Here is a 23,263-nt window from a genome sequence, read left to right as displayed (position 1 = left end):
TCATTTATTAATTAAATTCATTTTATTTATTAAAAATATTTTCTAAATTAAAACTCTTTTATAATTACAGTTAATATTTTTCATTTAAAACGTACCGAAAATACTTATGTCCCTTTCATTCCAAACTACGTTTAAACTTTATTAAATACTTACATAAATCCTAAAACATAAACGCATATGTTGTAGTCTTCAAGTTGCACCTTTAGAAGCTTCACTCGAAGAATTCCCAATTTGTTCCTTCTCTGGAACGTCGAGGATCCACATAATATATGAGGATCTCGCCTTAGGAACTCGCCTAAGGATCTCGCCTTTGTAAACTTGCTTAATGATTATTTCTTCAATGTATAGTGTCTGACATGGATCAATTACTTGCTTATATTCCACGTTGCTTAGTTTATCCAACTCAGGATCTCCTTAACTTAGCATTATCCCTCTAAGGATCTCGGAACCTATTATGCAACATAACTTAACCAATTGTTAGGAGTTTGCTTTGTCATCATCAAAACTTTAGGGTCAACATTATTGTTTCTTGAATTTGTTCTTATCTGTTAAATTTGATTGCAAATTAGATTGTCACATTAAATCATTTCAGATAGAAGACGTTAGGAATCTAGCAATTTTCTTGCAAAGTTGATATATTTACTATGTGCATTTCCAACATGACAATATATTATTATTAGTTTGGACTCTGGGAGCAATGGATGACATAGAAAACACATATATGTGACAGTATTTGAAATTCCAATATTTTTTTATGAACAATCTGTTTCTAGGAATTCCCTAGACCTTTGGTTTATGTTCTGGGCGATGAGTGAACTCGAAATCGATGTGTACAAATGCTCGCTCTACATCAGGTAGCTGCTCTAGCTTTTCTTGGAGTGTCTCACCGATGTTATGTGCTTGGTTCAGACGCATATCTTCAGGCAGTACAATGTCAACCTCAGCAAAGTAATGAGAACCAAACGTGTATGCTCGTACTGTATCAATGTGCTTTATCTCTTCATTATGATTCCATATAAGAAACGTTAACTTTGCTAAGAATTCTGGTGGCGCTGTCCTTCCAATTAATGACCATACATTCTCAATCACAGTTCTTGCCCACGTACCCATTGTGTACAACGCAATCTACAGTTAACCAAGATAACAGTAGATGTTTCTTTCAGTAGAATTCATGCATAGAACAGAATTAAAAGTTAAAAACATAAAATGGTAAATGGTAAATGGTAAATGTGATTTAACTTACTATTATGGCACCAGTTGGATCAATCCACCAAAAGAACCGAACAGCAAGAACTGCAGTCACCAGACCAATTGAGTTTGTAACCACATCAAAGAAATGATCTTGAGCATAAGCTCGAACTATTTCATTTTCAAATCTGCGACAATAGATCATAAGAATGAACTTCACTGCTGTGACAGACACCATAATCCCTACCATCCACATTTCTTGTGTGTGATTCATTTTAGGCCCAGTCTGCAGGAACACTCAAAAATCAAAATGTATGTTAACATGAAAGTCTGTAGAATCAGAGATAGTTACTTAACGAAATCAACATACCTTGGTTAAGAGGTCGCGTCCTGACTCCAGCAGTATTTGTAGTCCCAGTGTAGCCATAACAGATGCAAAAACTATAATTCCCTGGATTATATAAAATCAAATTCATTAAAAAGCAAAGATGATAAACTTTTGTTAAAAGTATGCAAGGACTAAGGACTAAGGACATACCACTGGTTGCATCCGTTTCTTTCCAATAGGATAGTTATACTGATTAGGCTTTCTCATGGCATGTGCAGTGAACCAAAGAATAAATCCAGACAAAAGATCAAGAAGTGAATCCAATGTTGATGCAATCACTGCTAATGATCTGCTTTCTATAGATGCATATATCTTGGCTAGGAAAAGAACAACATTTGCTGCATTCGATATAGTAATTGCCATTCTCTCATGTTTTGCAAGCTTCTTCATCTCATCCTGAGTAGATAACATAAATAAACATCATGATTTTCATACAGGGAAATAACTTAATTAACCCCTATATGAAAATTGAAAAACATAAGAAAGAAACTGCTGTCTGCTACTGAGACCTGACTACTACTTACCTCTGTGAGACTTCCAGGGAAAAACCCTGTTTCATTGATGCTTTCCATTTCATTGAAACCCTCTAATAGTCTTTCCTGCTTTTTGTAATAATCCGCGACTTTACCTTGTTTCCCTGTGGAAAAATAGAGTAACACATCTACATAAATGGCTTCATACCTTTACACAACAGTTCAAATACAACCATTAGCCCTATTCCATGATTGGAATTAAGGCTCCAATGTAGTTATTGTTTTGGCCGAACAATACAACCACTAATTCTAGCCAAAACGAATGATTCAATGTAGTTATTGTATTAAGGTATGATTCTATCAAACCAAAATCCTGCACACACAAACACAGTTACACACTGTATGGTTCTTAGAAAATATATATAAGATCCCTTACACAGTGACAATTTAACAAAGTTGTACAGTGAAATTCCTTAAAAAAAAAAAAAGCTACAACTTGATTTAGAAAAACAATAAAATACAATTACATTAAAAACATGTTAGAAAGTAGTTAAATTCGGAGAAAAAAGAAAGTTGTCTCACTGTGGGTACGGAAAAGGCGGCCTAAACAAGAGTTGGACGAGGGACGAGTATGCGGGAGTTGGAAGGAGTCGAGTTTGAGACGCCATGACCCGGTGTCTTCGAATTCGGTTTCCGCCATATTAATATAACTATTAGAGTTGCACATACTACCAATGGAACTAATTAAATTATGTAGTTGATATAAGTTGATTGTAATAATTGGTAAATTGGGAAACTTAAGAACGACTCTTTTCTTACGCTTGCCTTTTCTTTCCTTAGTGTGTAGTTTTTATTGCCTTTTTTTGGTTGGAATGCAAATTGCATTGGTTTTGTACGTGTTAGTGTGTTTTTTAGAGATACCGATGATGGTTACACATAACGACGAAGCTTCGTGCCCAATAAAGTTGTGAATTGTATGACTCCTTAATCCTTAAGTTATGATAATGAGTGTTTGATTCCCTCTTTTCACAAATCACTAGGGAATTCATTGGATTGGATTGGATTGCTTAGTTGTGGATAGGGCGTAGTGGAGATATAGAGATGGTAATCTCAATCGTATTAATATTTTTTTTCTTCTTCTTGGTAGATGTGTTGCGTTACTTGTCCTATTTAAATTGACAGAAGGTTATTGGAAATGCAGGTGAAATGCATATGAATTTTGATGCTTTAGATTTTATGTAAAGTTTTACTTGATATGCCACATATTTGGTTTTTCTATATATATTAAAAATTAATTTATAGGATAAATCTTAAAATTGTAAAATGCTATCATTTACTGTACTCATTGAAAAACCTTTTATTTACTTACCTTTATTTTTTACGATCATACATGTATACTTTTATAAAGTAACCTTAAATATTATTTTCTTTAAAAAAAATTGAGGATTTATTTCGTTTGAGTATAGTGTTTGGGCCTTGGTGCATAAGGTGGATTTTATTTTCTTCAAAAGAATATAGGAGACCACAGACCGAATCAAATAACGGTCCAAAATCCAAGCAAAAGTGCGGATTAAGAAGAATAATTTAGATCCAGTGTGTTATGTGGTCCTAACCCAAGGAATAGTGCGGATTAAGAAGAATAATTTATATCCAATGTGTTATGTGGTCCAAACCCAAGGAATAGTGCGGATTAAGTGATTAACCTTGAACTAATGAATCGTTAGTGGGTGGGTTTATTCAATCCAACAAATTTGACTGGTCTATCTCAACTTATGTATTACGGCCCTGTTCGTTTCTTAAACGTACTACTACAAATACTACAAATACTACAAATACTTAAACGTACGTAGTACTAGTGTTTATTTAAGCGTGACATTTTATAGAAATAATATGATGCTTTATTTATTTAAATAAATTTAATACGTTATTAACGGTATAATACATAGTAGATATTTAACAGGGGATGCCAAAAGTCAAAGATCAAAAGAATTCCTTTATAGAACAGATACTCACTCCATCCCATATTAGTGGTTACACTTTCTTTTTTCGTCCGTTCTAGATTAGTTGTTACACTTTTAAATTTGGAATGACCCTACAATTATTATATGATCTTTCTCTTCCCACTAATTTTTTTTTGTCTCCATACCCCCTCTCATTCAATTGAAAAAAATACCCACTAACACTTGTCACGTCATTTTTTTCAATAAAATAACAATCGATAATCAAACAACCACTTATCACCTAAAACTTTGTGCAAAGGTAAGTGTAACGAGTAATTTGGGACGGAGGGAGTATTGATTTTAAATCAAATTTGATCAATAAGAAAATTTAGTTTTAACAATGTTGTCCTCTGTTCTAAAATTTTTTATCCAATACACAGATCAAATAATATCAATATATTAATGAAAAGAATTATGAGAAGCAAAGGTTTGAAACTTTTACATATTAATGAATATAAAATAAGTCCATTCAATCAATATGTCACCGACATTTTATATGTATATTTTAGCTTGTATAATTTATAATTTCAAAAAACTTATCAGGGACATGGCCCTGAATTGCCCCGGTCGAAGGTCCTCTCCTTGTTCATTTTGACCTTTTGGTAGAATTCAATTTGTTTTTGTAAATGAAGCTCTATTTTGTAGAAAAAGAAGTGTGAAAAAATAATATCTCAACTAAATTACGTAACACAATTAACATTATAAAGTTCCTCTCTTAATGTTTTACTCCCTCCGTCCCGGAATACTTGACCTGTTTTCCTTATCGGGCCGTCCCTTAATACTTGATCTGTTTCTAAAAATGGAAATATTCTAACAATATTATATTATTTCTCACCCCACCCCTATTAACCCACCTACCCCTACTCCATACAAAAAATAATTAAAAATTCAACCTCTACTCTCCTCTAACCCCACTCTTAACCCACCTCCCACTAACTATATTAAAATAATACCCCACTATCAACTACTACCTATTAAATTAAATAAGTCAATTCAAGTGCCTTAAACTCTGTGCCGGTCAAACCGGGTCGAGTATTCCGGGACGGAGGGAGTAGAATGTATGATGATTTATTGATTTGGTCTTAATAATATAAAATTACTTGTTTACCAATGCAAATCAACATTAACAACAGCTAATGACGAATGAGTAGTGACTAGTATTGTGCATGATCCTTGCTGCTCAGTGCTAACAACGAAGGTTCCAACATAATACTCTTTAAGTTTTGGATTAGCAATTTAGCACCCGTTTTGGTGATGTGAATTTGAGTAACCTCGGTTAACACACATAGTCAACATCAGTTGTTCTTGGCGTGTAAGGAGCCTATTAGGCTAAGTCTTAATCTTGTTAAGATGAGTCATATCGGGTATCTTTTAATGTTTTAGAGCTCCGTTTGATTTGGAGGAAAACTTTCAGTAAAAATGATTTTTCATAAAATTAAATTTCAGGTGAAAACACAATTCCAATTAGTTTCCTTTGTTAGTTCATTAAAAGAAAATTCATAGAGAAAAGGAAAATGACAATAAATAGGCAGGAATTGATTTGAAAAGATCGAGAAGAGGGAAATAATGAAGAAAAGTAGAAATGTACGTGGTTTCCCTTCCTTTCAAAATTGAAAGTGTTCTCCACTCTTGAGAGAGCTAGCTATTAAAAAATATTTTACATCCTTTGCCAAAAGAAACAACGGTAAATGACTAAAAAGGAAAAAATCATTTTCCATGGAAACGTTTTACACCAAACCAGACACTCACTAAAAGTAAATCACAATTACACCGATACATTTACAAAGTTAAGAATGTAAAAGAAAGTCGAGTTCATTCGAAATAAATACCCTTCATGCATCAAATAATACTACGTATGTAGTAGCCTAGTTGCCTTCAAATCTTACTATGCCGGCCAATGGCGCTTGAGCCACTGCCAAACACAAGTAAATGAAGAGACACGACCTTATAACAGTCAAAAGATGAGTTAATGAGTTCCCCTCTAACTCCCGCAACTCGTATTGGTTACCCCATAAAGCATAATAAGGTGAGGGTTATATATTATCCGTAGCATTATGAATTTTTTTAAACATGCGTACGTACTAAGAGTAATCGAGCAAAGGAAGGGTTGCGTTTAGCATATCCATAACGCGCTTGCGCACACACAAAAAACTAAAAAAAAATAAAAAAAAAAATAAACAATATCGATCATGAGAATTGAAATTCAATGGAAGAAAAACGATGGACTTACGGCGAGTAGGATTAAGACATAAGAAGGGATGAATGGAAGGATGAGATTGTTTGGGAAGTTGAAACTCGTCTATACTTAATCTCCATGATGGCAACTCAATGCACTCAGCTTCCACCACAGATTCTATATCTGGAATTGGAGATAGGAGTTCTCTTCTTGAATCTGTACGAACTTCATTTCCCATCTAGCTTCTCTATTAATTAGTACTAATTAATTACACAATTAACTCTGCTTAGTTACGTACTTTGATTATTATTTGAATGAACAATAGCTTACTCAGGGAGTGTTTAAATGTTAAGGTCCACCTAATCTTTATTGTTGTTAATTAAAAGCTGCATGCGTATTATGATCGATGACACTCTCCTAATTATTTATCATTTCCTTAAAATTGACTAACTTTTTTCATCAATTATTAAATTCAAATCATTAACCACTCCACTTAACTTTAATCATCAACTAAACGTTGTCCTCTTCTCATTTGTTACTAATCTAGTCAAGGAAGAGATGATCCACTGACTCAGTACAAGTACCACATAATTGGCAAAGATCATAAGGCACAAATGACCATCAGTGTAAGAGTATGTACATTGGGGCTTTTGTAGTAGCTATCCAATAAGAATTATCTCTTGGCCAACATTGGGGTGTTCTTGTGGGGCTCTTTAGTAGCTCTTCATGGAGAGCTACTTCAAGGTAGCTCTTATTCAAGAGCCCTCCAAGAGTTGATTTTTGTTGATAAGTGAAGAGTAACTTTGAAAAGTGGATAGTAACTTGGTTAAAAAGACAATTAAATATAGACCACCAAATGGTTAAAAACAAGTTAGAGACCTCACTTGAGGAACTAACCAATATTGGGTGTTTTTAGGAGTTAATTCTTGAGCGTGTCTTGTAGAAAGACCAGAGGCCGAATTAGGGGGGGGGGGGGGGTTGGCGGAGGCCATGGCCCCCCTATATGTTTAACAATTAAATTTGTACTACAAAAACACATGTCAAATATAGCTCAAGTGGTTATTTTACATTAAAAGTTAGAGGTTGTTAGAGGTACAAGGTTCGTTTCTTAGCTCCCTCATTTTTATACAAAAATACATTTTTATTTTTCATTGTTATAAAAATCATAAGTTAAATATTGGCCCGTACTATATATAATTTCTGGTTCCGCCCCTGAGAGAGATAGTGGTAGACTGGTAGAGAGAGAGTAGATCGAGAATTCGAGATTCCTCCAAAAATTCTTTTGAAGAGACAATCAGCCAACCAATATACATAATCTAATCTCTCGAAAGTTAACTCATAAGATGAGAAGACTTTTAGGGGTTGCTTTTATCTAATAGTCCAATATGTCACGGATTCAAGTGTTGAGGTTTGATTCAAACACAATGGCTATACTTTGGAATTAAGCAAGGAACAAATAGAGAAATACTCCAAACCCTGATATAAGTGGTGCCACATCGGCACGCATCATCACTCCATATACAACTCTCATTTTGTTTATGTTGAAGTGTCTCTATTAACTTTATTTCCATTCTAGGGTGATAGAATTTGGTGAAATTTTAGTGGTCTTTAGCAGATAAACTTTTATTCCATAATTTAAACATAGATCCGTATATAATTATATGATATTCGATCGTATGTCACACTTCCACTACTTCTCAAGTTGTTTAATTAGCAACTAAAATTTGAAGACTAAATACCAATTATCTTAAAAAAAATATAAAGGCATGTATTGAACCTTTAGTATGCCATGTATAAAAAAAAGTCCACGACTAAAAGTTGGATCATCTTTGCAGAGTTTTCTCATAAGTCATAACCAAAAACAATATATATATATATATATATATATATTTTTTTTTTTTTTTTGTGTTAGCAAATGGTTTACTCTTATGACGAATTCAGATTCGAGGTGTGTTTTAGGTTGATAGATTTCAATCCCCTTCCAATTGTTGTCGCGGGGGATCGAACACGAATTCTCACTACCAAATTCAGCCCTAACCACCACTGAACCAACAAACAATTGGTCATAACCAAAAATAATGACTATGGTTCAAAAGGTGTTAAAAAAACGGTTGTAATTTAGAACTTACAAAAAAAATAAAAATTAATTTTACACTTTTCTTTTCTTATTTTACTGAAAAAGGGCCTTAATTACAAAAAAAAAAAAAAGTATAGGTTGTGACTTGGAAATTCAATTACTTGTATAAAAGTTTGCAATTGAGAAAAAATTCCTACAGATTAAAATGATGATTTCAATTTATTGATGCTTTGTTTAAACAATATCTAAAAATTTGAAGCTTGTATATATTTCCACCACTTTTAGAAGATTTCTCCATAGGTTCACTCAAACCCTAGGTCCCGATGGTTTTTGTTCACTCTTCTACAAAGACCAGTGGATAACTTGAAAGATGATCTTGTTCCCTTTATAACGAATATCTTCTCTACTGGAAAGATCCCCCAGGACCTTATAACTTCATTGTCTCTCTAATTCCAAAGGTTGAATCTCTTACCTCCATAAAGAAATTCAGACCTATCCCTTTACAAAGTTGTCACAAAGATCATAGTCACAAGGCTTAAACCAAAGCTCTCTCTCCTCATATCCCCAAACCAAAATGCCTTCATTCAAGGGAGGGGAACAGACACAAATATGGTTGTGGCCTCGGAAATTGTTCATGCTATGGACGGGAGAAAAGGAAAAAAAGAGTGGTTTTCTTTCAAAATAGAGCTAGAAAAGGCATACGTCGAACTTGAATTGAATTTATTTAGGAGTTGTCTAGTAAACATGAATTTTGATGAGTAGCTTATTATGGAATGCATCTCCTCTACTTGCTCGTCAATTTTGGTTAACGGGAAGCCCACCCAAACCTTCCTTCCATCGAGAGGAATCCGGCAAGGGGACCCCCTTTTCCCCCTACCTCTTCATTGTTTGTAGGGAATTGTTGTCCAAGCTCTTCCATCAAGAATGTGAGGAAGGGCTTTGGACCCCGTTTAAGCTTGGAAGAGGTTCTTTTTCCATATCTCATATCCTCTTTGCCATAACCTTATCCTTTTTGATGAGGCAAATGAGAAAACTCTCACATTCATGATTGATACTCTTGATCTCTTTGGGAATGTCTCGGGCAAACAATCAATTTTGAGAAAAGAAAACTTTTCTTTTCCCCTAACACTCCACCCAATATCATAATTCTCTTTGAGGATAAGTTAAATTGTTCGAGGTCTCAAAACTTAGGCACCTACCTTGGTTTCCCTGTAGTACCTAAACGTCCTTCTAAGGGTCAATTGAAACTCATAGCTGACAAAGTTAGAGCAAAGTTGAGTAAGTTGAAGGTTGATTATCTTTAGAAAGCAGGAAAGTTTTGCCTCATTAAAGCCTCATTATCTGCTATCCCTTCGTATTATATGATGTATCTACCTATACACAAATCAATCCTCAACCAGATTAACTCGATTGTTATCAACTTCCTCTGGAATTCTTCCCCTTCATCAAAAGGCCTCCACCTTGTCTCGTGGGGGATATCTGCAAACCTACTTGGGGCCGGGGGTTTGGGAATCCAGAACTTAGCTCATTAAAATCGATCAATGACCCTTAAGATGTGTTGGATATTATTCTCCTTCCCGGGAAACCTAGCTTCCCAAATCATGTGCTTTAAATACATTCACGGACGTGCTCTAGCTAATAGTTCCAAAAAAAAGGCTCCAACGTTTGGAAGAGTGTGGGATAGTTTCACAAAGAATTGCAAATGGGAAATTGTGGACGGCTCAAAAATCTCCTTCTGGAATGATAACTGGTTGGACTTTGAGCCTCTTAGATAAAAAATTCAAGGACCTTTACCTGAGAATGCTAATATGGTCACCATTCAAAGCTGCATTTCCGACTATAATTGGTCCATACCACATCAAGTTTTTGAGCTTCCTCGTCTTACCAAAAAACAAATTCAGGCTATCCCAATTCCTCTCCTCGAAACAAAGGACATTGTCATCTTCAAGTACCTCCAAAACAATAAATTCAGCTTCAAAAGAGAATATCTTGATCTCTACCCCTACCCGTTGGTGTTTGATAAAAGGCTGGACATGGTTTGGAAGGCAAAGAATTTGCCAAAACTTAGATTTTTGATGTGGTTGTCAAATCTCACCTTATCAAATAGGGGTTTGTTGCCTTGTTCCTAATGCCCTTTCTACCCAAGCAGTCTAGAATCACCTCTCCATATCCTTTTGTCGTGTGTTAGAGCCCAAGAAGTTTGGTGTAAATTAAATCCCACATGCCCCTACTATTCAAAACACCCCCTGTAAACTTTCCAATGATGGTATAACAGATCATATGTCGTGGAAAACATACTTCACCTTTCTTGTATGGCATATTTGGAAAAGACGGAATGTATGTGTTTTTGAAAGGGAAAATATGACATTCCCCACTTGTCTACAACTGGCTAAGTTCGGTGTGTGGGAATGACTCTCAAACCAATCACAACAATCTCATGATAACCAACAAATGATAGAAGGGGACAAAATTAACTAGATACCATTAACACAGGGAATTATAAAGATGAATGTGAAGGAAATATGTCCTTTGTCCAAGTTTACATTTAATGCGAAGTCTAATAAAAAGCGGTTTAATATTAATTAAACAAGTTGATTATTCAGTAAGATCAAGTGAATTGAATGCCTAGCTAGAGGTCGCTTCCGTTCACGTAGAATTAATAATATTAATGCCACAACTTACTCTTGACATAACCCATAGGGTCACACAAATAGTTCGTGAATGGATCAAGAATTTAGGGTGAATATAACATTCAGTAAATACTCAAATAATGGATTATCGGAAATGATGGATGTTGGTTTTAGTGGTAGCTAAACAAACCATCAAAAGGCAAAGACGGGAATATTTGTCTGAAACAAATAGATTGCCGGAAACGAAAATATGATTTGAATCAGAAATACTATCAGAAGTGGAAATATTACAATAATTGGAAATATTACCGGAAACAGAATTTGTTGGAAATGAAAATATTATCGGAAAGGGAAATATTGCCGAAATCGGAAATATTGTTCGAATCGAAATATTGCCAAAAATGGAAATATTGTCGGAATCAAAAATATTGCCGGAAATGGAAATATTTTCCGAATCAGAAATATTACCGGAATCAAAAATTGAATCGAAAACACAAAGGTCGGCCAAGCGCCGGCGCATGGGCCATCACAAGCCAACCCATCGTCAACACTAGGCCAACGCCCATGGTGCAACGCGCAAGCACCCATGGGCCAGCACCACGAAGCCAGCGCATAGCGCAACGCGAGCCCACAGGAAAGCACGGCCAGCGCGCGCGCACTTTCGGGCCAACCAACACCCATGGGCCTTGCGCCTATTGGGCCGTGCACATTGGAGAGTTAAGGTTTCTTAGGCACCAAGTTATGCAAGTTTCTTGGGCCATAAGAAACTGTTTAATGTTAGGATTAAGATTAGATTCCTAATCTAACACTACTACAAAACATGCTATATTTGGACGCCACATCCTCGACGCATGCGGTAGGGCGTCAGGGGCCAAAAAAAAATTCCGTGTTTTTTGGACGCCTCTTGGCGTCGAGATTTCCTTGGCTACGTACAGCGTCCATAGTACATGTGCACATCGTCCAAAAATCACGTGCCCTGTACATAAGCCCACTGAAAATTTCAGATCTTCTAATTCCATGTTAACCTCCCAACTCGACCCACTACTACCACTCTCCCAACAGAAACCCTAAACTGATCGATTTAAACTCTGCAAATTCAATTCAATCTTCTCGTCAATTCACCACCTCTTCGCCAATTCCTTCAGGTGCGTCACCTCCTACGTTTCTGGTTTCTGGTTTCTGGTTTCTTTTGCTTTTGTTTTTTCTTTCTTCTCTTGTTGCTCAATCTGATAATTTTATTTTTTTATTAAATTCTTTATCTTTCTCATGGTTTCCACGAGTCACGGTTGCGGAGAATACCATTAGAGCTTCTTCAATTCACATTCGATTTCGCGGCTTTGTGTTGGAATTTTCGAGGTACCCCATAAACGATTAATACATGTTATCTTGTCCATTCTTGTTTTCCTTTTTTTCAATTCTCTTTGATATTTTCAGTTTGATGGCTATGTGATTATATAGAATTTTCGTGTTTGATTGCTATGTGATTGATATTTTCAATTCTCTTTGATATTATGCAATTGTCTAGGCTGGTAGTAGTTGTTCTAGTGTTATGTAGTTCTTGGTGGAGCAGGACTAGGTGAAGGTGGTGGGTCGGGTATATTTTGCGGCTGAGGGATTAGAATTGATGCCATAAAAGCTAGCAACACTGTCAACACGAAACACACCTTGAGTTATAAACATGCTTCTGAATGAGAATTTATTATTTAGGGATAAGACTATGTTTAGTTCATCTAATATTTAATTTTTGATCCTTCTATATGACTCACTTCTGATCTAATATGATTTTTTAAAACCTGAATTAAGTAATAAAGTGGAACAAAAGGAACTAAGCAACTAGCATAGCCTAAATTGGTAAGTCTACATGTAAAAAAGATAAACACTATCAGAAAATGTACTTAAAACAAACTCATTCTAGATTAATCCCAGTAAACATATGCATAGAGTTATTTTCTAAGTTTTAGGTCGTGATCTACGAAAATGTTTAAATTTGTTTAATAAAAATAACATTTTAAAGCTGATAAGGTTTGACCACAAAAGTCATATCTAGTTTGGAGCCGTGAATAGTATTGTAGATCAATTTCTGAAACCTGGATAAAATGACGTAATCAAATTCATAAGATTTACCGTGCTTTGAAATGGGAAACCAACCAACTTAGATCAACTGTTGGTGCTGTATAATGCGAAACAACCAAAAATAAAACCATTTTATACAAAGACAAAAAATCAATTTGTCAGGATTAGGAAAAAAATCAGTTTGTTAGGATTAGGAAAAAATCAGTTTGTTAGGGTTAGGAAAAAATCAGTTTGTTAGGATTAGGAAAAAATCAGTTTGTTAGCTAGGATTAGCCTTTAGTCCGGTTTTTTTACCCCGTATAAAGTTATATATACCCGTAAAACCGATGATGTTAGCATTAGGAAAAAATATTGTTTGACTAGAAACTATAACTATTTGATTAGAAAATATAACTAATTCGTATTTGATTGAAGATTATAATTAATAGTAGAAATGTAGAATAATGTAACTATTTAATCATGTTGAGTAACCATTTGGTAAGAAATTATACTACTTCGTATATAAAATCTTCATATATAAGTCTTTGGACCAAAACATAGTACGACTAATTAATAAGGAGTAATATGTTTAGTGGAGAATTAAGTGTTTCTGATTTTTTATAAAAAGATAAAACTTCTTGTATAAATGGAGTACAGTAAAATTAAGTGTTTTTGGTTTTTTATAAAAAGAGAAAACTACTCCTTATAAATGGAGTACAGTAAATTTAAGTGTTTCTGATTTTTTATAAAAAGTAAAAAATTATAAATGCAGTACAGCTGTCATCAACCTTTCCATTAAATACAAAACTAAAAAATAAGTTACAAAGGGCGGGATTCGAACTTGAGCCATCTGAGCAATGCAGCCTTAATCATGAATGAAAAAACTACTTAAAAAATGTAGAGATAATAGTTGCAAAATAAAAAACCATGGTCAATACATTCGGAGTTTTATTAAGATAAAGTCCTTGATTGTCATTTGTTACCTCTACTCCTTGGATACAAAAACAAACTTTTGTTTTGTATGTTCTTTATGTGTTATGAGAAAATAAGAGAAGTATTATGTACTGATCACCCAAAAAACTAAACGAGAATGCGATGTTAATTATTTGTAGATTAATTAATGTGGTTTAATGGTTCTTTGTTTTATATAAGTGTGTTTATTTATAATTATAGTTTTTTTTCTTAGACATGGATACTAGTTGGATTGACTTACGAAAAGGGCATACTCGTTATTTATAACGGTTGCATGGAATTTTTAGAGGTTGCAAAGGAGACTCTTCTAAAGAGAAAAACTTGATGCTCGTGTAATAAATGCAATTTAAATAAATGGTTTGACTTAGGAGAGGTAGGAGGACACATTTTATTTAACGGTTTTTATAAGAATTATAGGCAATGGATTTTCCATCGTAGAGTTGAAGAGAGAATACCTTAGAGATCCCTAATGATCAAGAAAATGTAGTTGGTCGAGATGATATGAATGAGTTACTAAGAGCAGCTTTTAAGGTTGACAATAGTCCACAACCCACCAATGAACCCCAAGATCCATCATTAAGCGAAGCTGATTTTGAAGATGAATATTCGTATGACATGCATGAAGAGTTAAATTTTGATTGTGAGGAAGATGATGAATTTCCATCAACCAACACCAATGAAGAAGAAGCGAAGTATAAACGACTTAGGGAAGCTTCTGATGAGGGCCTATATGAGGGGTGTACAACTTTCTCAAAGCTGTCGTTTCTATTGCACTTGTTTCACCTCAAGTGTATGTTCCATTGGTCTGCCGCATCATTTAATAAGTTGCTTGAGCTTCTATTAGGCACATTTCCTAATATTAAGGAGTTTCCATCGTCGTATTATGAAGGCATGAAGATAATGAATGATTTGGGATTGGGTTACGAGAAAATCCATGCATGTCCAAATGATTGCATGTTATACTGGGGTGAATTTGCAGAAAAAACTGAGTGTCATATCTGCCAGACATCAAGGTGGAAGAATGTGAAAGAAAAGGAGGGTGATGTAAGAGAGAAAGATAAAGAAGCATGTAAGAAGGGTGTTGCAGCTAAAGTGATGCGGTACTTTCCTTTGATCCCAAGACTAAAGAGGATTTACATGTCATCTAAAACAACATAAAGATGGAATTGATGGCATTTGAACCGTAAAGATGGAAATATCATAAGTCACTCGGCGGATGGTGAAGCTTGGAAATTGTTTGATAAAAGATACGAGGAATTCGCCAAATATTCTCGTGGTGTTAGATTGGGTCTAGCAAGTGATGGCTTTAATCCATATCGTTTGATGAATACTAGTTACAGTACATGGCGGGTGATCCCGATTCCTTATAATTTGCCACCGTGGCTTTGTATGAAGTCGACATCATTCATTTTGTCTTTGCTTATTCCGGGGAAACAGGGTCCTGGTATGAATATTGATGTGTACTTACAACCACTAATCCATGAGTTAAAATTGTTGTGGGAAGGTGTAGATGCTTTTGATGCTTATAGCGGAAAAAAATTTCAAGATGCGAGCAGCCTTACACTCTACTATAAATGACTTTCCAGCATATGCTATGTTGTCGGGTTGGAGTACAAGAGGTTATAAAGCTTGCCCTTCGTGTGCCGATTCTACTTATGCGTATAGCTTTGGTGGTAAAGTTGTCTACCCTGGATGTCGAAAATGGTTACCAATTGACCATCCTTATCGTTCTCAAGCAAATTTATTTGATGGGACAGAGGAACATGGTCTTGCTCCGGTTCGTGTAAGCGGGTCAGAAGTTTTGAAGCAACAAGAAAGAGTTAAGTATGTGTTTGGAAAGTCAAAAGTTGTTCCGAAAAAAAGAGGGAGACTAGAAGATGATGAACTTGATGATGATGATAATGACGAGGACGAGTCTAATCCTGTTCTATGGAAAAAGAAAAGTAAGATTTTTGAATTAGAATATTGGGAACATAATCCTCTTAGACACAACTTGGATGTTATGCACATTGAGAAGAATGTATGTGACAATTTCTTAGGAACTCTTTTAGATATGAGCAAGAGTAGAGATGATAAGAATGCTAGATTGGCCCTTAAAAAACTGAACATGAAACCTCATCTTTGGCCTCAATCTCATCCAAGTCGTGTTAACGACTATTTGCCTCCAGCTGCATACACCATGTCTAAAGAAGAGAAAGAAAGATTTCTTAAAGTCCTACAAAATCTTAAAGTTCCCGATGGGTATGGATCTAATTTGCAAAGGTGTGTGAATTTGAAGCAACGAAAACTTATTAATCTGAAAAGCCACGACAATCATATGCTCATGCAAGATATCCTTCCTGTTGCTTTAAGAGCATTGAATGCTACAAAAGTAATTGATGTGCTCGATGAATTGTCGTACTTTTTCAAGAAGATATGTTCAACATCTATTGAAAGAAGTGAATTAGATACCATTCAGTCGAATCTTGTGTTGACTCTTTGTAAGATGGAGAAAGAGTTTCTTCCAACATTTTTCACAATCATGGTGCATCTACTAATTCATCTAGTGGATGAGGTCAAACTCGGCGGACCTGTTCATTACAGGTGGATGTATCCCATTGAGAGGTCAATATCTTAAACTTCAATATTTTTTTAATCATTTTGAAATAAGAATACATCACAATACTTGTTTTATTCTTTCACGTTCACAATCTTGTTCATTATATTTCAAGGTATTTGGCCTTTTTGAAATCTCATGTAAGCAATAAAGCGCAACCAGAAGGATCCATAGCTGAAGGGTACCTTTTATGGGAAACAATTGCACTTTGTTCGAGATATTTAGAAAGTGTCGAGACCGTATTCAACTGAACGAAAAGGAATGAAAATGGTGTTCCAGACATCAACAACTATTTATGACTCTGCTGGTTGTGTAGTTGGGATGAAAAAAAATGTCTGCGTTGATGACAAAAGTTTAAAGCAAGCACATCGTTATGTTTTGCTTCATTCAGATGAGATGAAACCGGTGCTTGAGTAAGTAGCGTTATGGATTATTTTAGAGCGTATCGGTCATTACTGTTAGTAACTCGATTTTTTGTTTCTAAAGGGCCTTCCTACAAGAAAAACGACGAGAAAATCAAGCTGAAGAAAGTCAAGAAAGTCGGTGGATAATCAATGAATTTTCCGATTGGTTGCTGAACAAGGTCATATGCTTTTAAATTTGGAATTTCCTTATTTATTTTGTATATTTACCATTCTAAAACTTATGTGTTTCGAATTATAGGCCTATAACCTAGATTATAGTACAAAAGAAGGAAAATTGAGAAAAGCCTTGGCCTATGGTTTAAGCAATCGCGGCAAAAGGATGAAAAGTGTTATTATCAATGGCTAAAAGTTTGACACCGTGGACCGTGAGCGATCTCGAAAGACTCAAAATTCTGGAATTATGGTAGAAGCTGATGGCCAAGAGTATTACGGAAAACTTAAAGAAATATTAGAACTTGATTATTATGGTTCTTTCAAGGTTCTAATGTTTCGATGTGACTGGGTTGATGTACGGAGGGGTGTCAAAACATACTCGAGCGGTAGAGTTCGTGTCAATTTCTCAAAGTTGATGCACACTGGTCAAAAGTTGGATGATGATCCATTTATTTTCTCTTCTCAAGCAAAACAAGTTTTTTACATTGAGGATGAGATACAAAAGGATGGCATCATGTAATTAAGACTAAGCCTAGGGACTTGTTTGATATACTTGATGATGACGATGATGATGAGCTTCTAAATGATAGTGTTTTGGATTTATAGTACTCTTTGTCATAGTTTATAGAGTTCATTATTTTTCTTTTGGATTCGAGTTATGAACTTCTTTTTCACCTTGTAAAATGAGGTTTCATTTAGTTATACTAATTTCAATTAAAAGTTGTAATTACATTTATATTACTTATTGAGTGGTGTTATGCTTATTTGTTTTATGAGATTTCCTTCCCATTTTATATCCTGCTTATTTGTGTTATGAGATTTCCTTCTCCATTTCATATCATGCTTAACTGCTACAGCTCTTTATTTAACACAAAACTTGACTAATAGTTGACATGATTTTATTTGGCTTATGCAGAACACGGAGAAGTGCTTTTTGTTTGCGGGGATGAACTTGTAGTACCTGTATGAGATCAATTGCATCTGAATCTAGAAGTAAGTCTTTCAACAGATTCTTGCTAGATACAAATGAAGGAAATAATGCCCTTGGTCCAAGTATGCATTCAATGTTAAGTCTAATATATGCGGTTCAGTATTAACTAACAAGTTAATAATTCAGTGAGATCAAGTGAGCTGAATGCCTAGCTAGAGGCCGCTTCAGTTCAAGTGGAATTAAGGATATTAATCCACAGCTTACTCTTGACTGAACCCGTAGGGTCACACAAATAGTACGTAAACGGATCAAGTATTTAATGGCATTAAATACTCCATCTATGGATATTCGGAATCGACGGATCTTGGTTTCAGTGGGAGCTGAGATCGTCACAGGCAAGAAATGAATACTCCGGAAACGATGATATTGCCGGAAACGGAAATATGGATCGTATCGAAAATATAAATATTATCCAAGTCGTAGATGTTGCCGGAAACGGAAACATGGTACGTATCGGGAAATATTATCGGAAATAGAAATATTGCCGGAATCGGAAATATTGCCGGAAACGGAAATATTGTCTGAATCGAAAATATTATCGGAATCGGAAAATAATCCCGGAAACGGAAATATTAAATATTTGTTCGAAACGGAAATAAATTCCGGAATCGGAAATGTTAAATATTGTTCGTATCGGAAATGAATTCCGGAATCGGAAAATTAATCGGAAGCGCGTCGTACGAATTAGCATCGGACGAGCTTGCTAGACGAAGGCCCAGCACGAAGCCAGGCCCACGTCCAGCAAGGGAAACGCGCGCCACAACACGCCAGCCCAAGGCTGCGCCAGGCCCACCGCAAGGCAGGCCCAGCGCGCGCCCAAGGCTGCGGCAGTCGTGGGCTGCGTTGCTCGGGCTGTGCGCGCGCGCGCATGGGGCCCCTCGTGGGCTGCTGTGCGTGCGTGTGTTTGTGTTCACATACGAAACCTAAAACGTACAGGATTCGTTTAATGATTAAATTCCTAATCCTATTTGATAAATTAATTAAATAAGAGTTTCATTAGGATTCTAATTTAATTAATTCGTATCCTAATAGGATTCCAATTCTCTTTCCATACCCCTATAAATATGTGGCCTGGGTTCACAATTTATAACGAGTTTTCAAGTATTCAAAGTGAGTTTTTGAGAGAAAAATTCAGTCACATTCCTTGCCTAAAAGTGCCGAAAATTATTAGTACCTTAAGGGCGATTCTAGTTGGTCAATCTTAAGGCGGATCCGGACGTGGGACTATCTACGGAGGGACGACACTTGGAGTCCTAAAGACTTGTTCTTGTTCGGTTCGGGCGCAGCTAGGGAAGGCATGCAACAAAGAGTATGCATCTAAACTATGCTATATGATTATGTGTAAATAATATGTATTCCTGGCTAAATGGTTTTTCCGCATGATTTATGAATTGTCATATGTATCATAACCTAACAGTGGTATCACGAGCCTCTTATTATTTTCATAATCTAAATTGCATGAACATGGTTAAATATTACCAATTTGCAAGAATTAAAAGGGGTGATTAAATTTTCCTAATTGTTAATTAATTGCAAATTGCGTTTATTTAATTATACGTACACAGTTTTTCGGCAGTTTCTTCGTTACTCATCCAAATCGAGTGATTTTTGTGTCAATTACGCATGTAAAAGGCATTCTAAAATTTTGACAAAAATAGTAATTTTCTGCCGAAACCAGAATTCTCAAATTCGAAGCCTAACTATGACTTTTCGAAGGTTTTAGTTTTTCGAATGCAAAATTTCATAAATTTAAGATGTTAAATTAAATATTTGCGATTCTTGTTGATAAATCTTGAATTTTTGATTGACCTACTGTATATGTTTAACAAGTTTGAATGCCTAGCCTTGTTAATTATGCAATCTAATTTGTAATTATGATTAATTTGTTGAAAATTAGAATAATTTAGAATTAATTTGATTTTCATAATTAATTATAATTTAATTAGATAGCTATGATTAAAAACCACCATAAAAATTGTAAATTTATGATAAATTTTAAATTTTTATGACCTAGGCTTGAATCCATGATAATCGGAAATCAATTGAATAATAAATTTTCGATTTTTCGCCCTAAAATTATGAAATTAATATTATTTATTAATTTGTCATTAATTTTAAATATAAATTTTAAATTTTATGCGATTCGTTCATATAACTTGCACGCACAAAGCAATGGACGCTACGTGTTACCCTTAAGGGGTGTTGTATAGTGCGGGCATGTGACGACGAGCAAGGGAGCTCTTCGCCCATGCGGCACGAATGCAATGAGCAAAGGCATGGTGCAAGGCAGCAACCCTGCCTTGTGTCGTGGGCTATGAGCAATGGATGAATAGGCGTGGGCGAAAGCAAGGCACGGCAGTCGCGTGTGGGCAGCAAGCGAGCTGCGCCACAACGCGCGCAGCCTCGCGCGCAGCGAGCGCAAGCTCGCGTGCCCCGAGTGCTGCGCCCAGCGTTGATGCCGCGCGCAGCGAGCGCTGGCTCGTACCAAGCGAGCGCTAGCGTGCGCGCACAGCATGCGCTGGCGAGTGCACGAAGCGAGCGCTGGCGCGGGCGCAGCGAGCACATGCTCGCGTGCATCGAGCGCTGGCGCGCGCGCAGCGAGCACCAACTCGTGCGATGGCTTGCGAAGGGTAGAAGCAGCAGCTATGCGACGCAGCGCATGGGCTGCGCGCTCATGGCCAGCGATGGCTGTGTGCGTGTGGCCCATGGGCGTGCGATGCGTAGGGTGTTTGCGTTGCGATTAGATCGTTTTGAATGTTTAATTTGAAATTTTCAGTTTACGTAATTTTAATTAATTTTAAAATTAATAATTTAAATTATTTTCTTGGATTTTAATTTTGAATATTGTAATTATAATAAATTTTATTTATTCTAATTATTTTACTAAAATTAAAATCATGAATTAATTTAAATACGACTGAAATTAAATTAAACTTTTTGGATTCAATTATAAATTTATATGAGCTTTAAATTTTAATTAAATTTGTATGTTTCCGGTTAAACTAGAAATACATTTTTATGTTTAAAATTAGTAAAGCATATGAATTTATTGGTTTAAGTGGGAGCGCTTTTGGTCATAAACTCTTGATTAGGTCTACAAATCCTTAAGGTTAAAACAACTTGATTAGAATTAATAAGGACTGAATAATTGGTAGATTATTGGTGCCCTTGATTAATTGCTGCAAATGTTTACGTGATGCATAATGTGTTTTACTAACCAGCTATGTGGGCCATTCATAATAATGAATGGGTGAATGGTATATATTGTATATGTACTATTTTGCAGGTTATGAAGTGACTAGTATGGCCCAAATAGGATAGAAAATATGGTCTGCGTACCATTAATTTGAATGTAATTGGTCTAAAGTACCAAAGTCGTTTTTCAAATTCAAATATGGTCTGCGTACCATCAAATAGTTGTAATTAGTTTTAATTATAGCTTATCCTATTTGAAGAAAATGGTGCCTCCCACGGAGATTTTCAAGACGGACTTTGAAGTCAAAGCTTCAAGATGAAGCCGGGCCATACTAGATCACATTTATCTTATGCATGTTTTAAGTTATTTATTGCTTTTAAATATGTCTTAAAATGCATGAGATCAAAAGCTTGATTATGTTGCATGATTAAGGATTTCAGTTCACTTAAAATCTAACCAACATAGTAAGAGCCTTAAGTTCCAAACTTAAAAAAATTGAGTTAAAAGGTGCCATGCCAAAATATACACTTGCTTGGATATCCTTTACATCAATCTAGTAATAGTTTTTGCTCAGCGAGGTGTTACTTATTGGTCCTAAAGGGGCAAGGTACACAAATAATTGTGAGTACATGTTAGTTTTGGTGAAACTCAACGATATAAGTAAGGAGTCCTTTTATGTCGTGGCAAAATCGATAGGTTTACCTAATAAGTTCTTAGACGTACCTATCAACCAAGAATAGTTTCTAGACTATTAGCAAAAGGCTTTTGCTTACCTAAGATGTTTTAGGATTAAGTCGACAAACTGTACTTAGTTCTTCAATGATTTTAGGATCTTGGAATCATTTTATTCACACCTGCCGGAACACATAACTTGAATAAAATGCTTAATAAACATTGAATTATGCATGTATGCTAGAATTTAAGTTTATTAAGAGAAACTGTGAATGGTTATTTATTTGTTTATTCTTTTCAATTGTAGTTTTTAAAATGGCAAACAACAATTCATTCAACATTCGATCAATTCTCGAAAAGGAGAAGTTGAACGGGAAAAACTTCCTTGACTGGCAAAGGAACCTGCAAATAGTTCTTATGCAGGAAGAAAAGGAGTATGTCCTAGAAGAGGCGATGCCCGAAGCCGCAGGCGACGGGGTCACTCAGGCAGCCCTCAATCGTTGGATTGATGCCAACAAGGATGTGAAATGTCTAATGCTCGCCACCATGAGTGCGGATCTGCAGAAAACGTTCATCAACTCAGATGCTTTCACAATCATCAGTGAGTTGAAGAACATGTTCCAAGATCTGGCTCGAGTCGAAAGATTCGAGACTCATAGGCAAATTCTTGAGACCAAGCTTAAGAAAGGCGAGCCCGTAAGTCCACATGTTCTTAAAATGATTGGACTCATTGAGAATATGAGTCGGCTGGATCAGCAATTTTCTCAGGAAATGGCTATAGACACCATCCTCCATTCTCTTCATAGCGGGTATGATCAGTTCAAACTGAACTACAGTATGAATAGTCTGGACAAAACGCTCACTGAGCTTCACGGTATGCTGAAGACCGCTGAAAAGACGCTCAAAAGTGATAAGCAGGATGTGCTTATGGTGCGTGGGGGCAAGTTCAAGAAATCTGGAAAGAAGAGGAATGCTGAGAAAGGTGGCAACAAGGCCAGCCCAACTAAGCAAACTGGCGCCAAATCTGTAAAGAGGAAGGTCAGTCAACCCACTTCTGAATCCGAATGCTTCTATTGCAAGAAGAAGGGGCATTGGAAGAGAGATTGCTTGAAGCTAAAGGAAGATCAGAAGAACGGAACAGTCGTTCCATCTTCAGGTATTTTCGTTATAGACTGTATACTTGCTAATTCAACTTCTTCGGTATTAGATACAGGTTGTGGCTCACACTTATGTTCCAATCCACAGGGACTAAGAAGAAGTAGAAAGTTAAGCAA

The 23,263-nt window shown here is 35.8% G+C and overlaps 1 protein-coding gene across 2 annotated transcripts; it reads right to left on the bottom strand.

Annotated features, from left to right (window-relative positions):
• Window positions 1–617: 617 nt before the first annotated feature.
• Window positions 618–6,557, bottom strand: LOC110785199 (metal tolerance protein 10). Of its 2 annotated transcripts, none has more exons than XM_021989636.2 (6): window positions 6,280–6,557; window positions 2,101–2,213; window positions 1,727–1,972; window positions 1,559–1,639; window positions 1,244–1,474; window positions 618–1,125 (listed from the first exon to the last, which is right to left on the bottom strand). In XM_021989636.2, exons 1-6 carry the CDS (start codon window positions 6,461–6,463, stop codon window positions 781–783), a joined length of 1,200 nt encoding a protein of 399 aa, XP_021845328.1. In that variant the 5' UTR covers window positions 6,464–6,557; the 3' UTR covers window positions 618–780. The 2 variants fall into 2 exon arrangements, with proteins under 2 accessions (XP_021845328.1, XP_056685024.1); XM_056829046.1 differs by lacking the exon at window positions 6,280–6,557 and adding an exon at window positions 2,632–3,200.
• Between the last annotated feature and the right edge of the window lie 16,706 nt (window positions 6,558–23,263).

The sequence above is a fragment of the Spinacia oleracea genome, chromosome 5 (genome assembly GCF_020520425.1).
Source record: "Spinacia oleracea cultivar Varoflay chromosome 5, BTI_SOV_V1, whole genome shotgun sequence".
Taxonomy (NCBI): domain Eukaryota; kingdom Viridiplantae; phylum Streptophyta; class Magnoliopsida; order Caryophyllales; family Amaranthaceae; genus Spinacia; species Spinacia oleracea.
Note: the sequence above shows the minus strand (reverse complement) of the source record. Positions and strands in the feature narration are given on the sequence as shown.

What these genes read in the sequence shown, in the direction of transcription:
- LOC110785199 (XM_021989636.2), bottom strand. Translation starts at nt 6,463, where the DNA reads ATGGGAAATGAAGTTCGTACAGATTCAAGAAGAGAACTCCTATCTCCA. An exon ending in ATGTCTTAATCCTACTCGCC is followed by an intron (nt 2,214 to 6,279) that starts GTAAGTCCATCG and finishes ATTTTTCCACAG; the next exon opens with GGAAACAAGGTAAAGTCGCG. An exon ending in ATCCAACTGGTGCCATAATA is followed by an intron (nt 1,126 to 1,243) that starts GTAAGTTAAATC and finishes GGTTAACTGTAG; the next exon opens with ATTGCGTTGTACACAATGGG.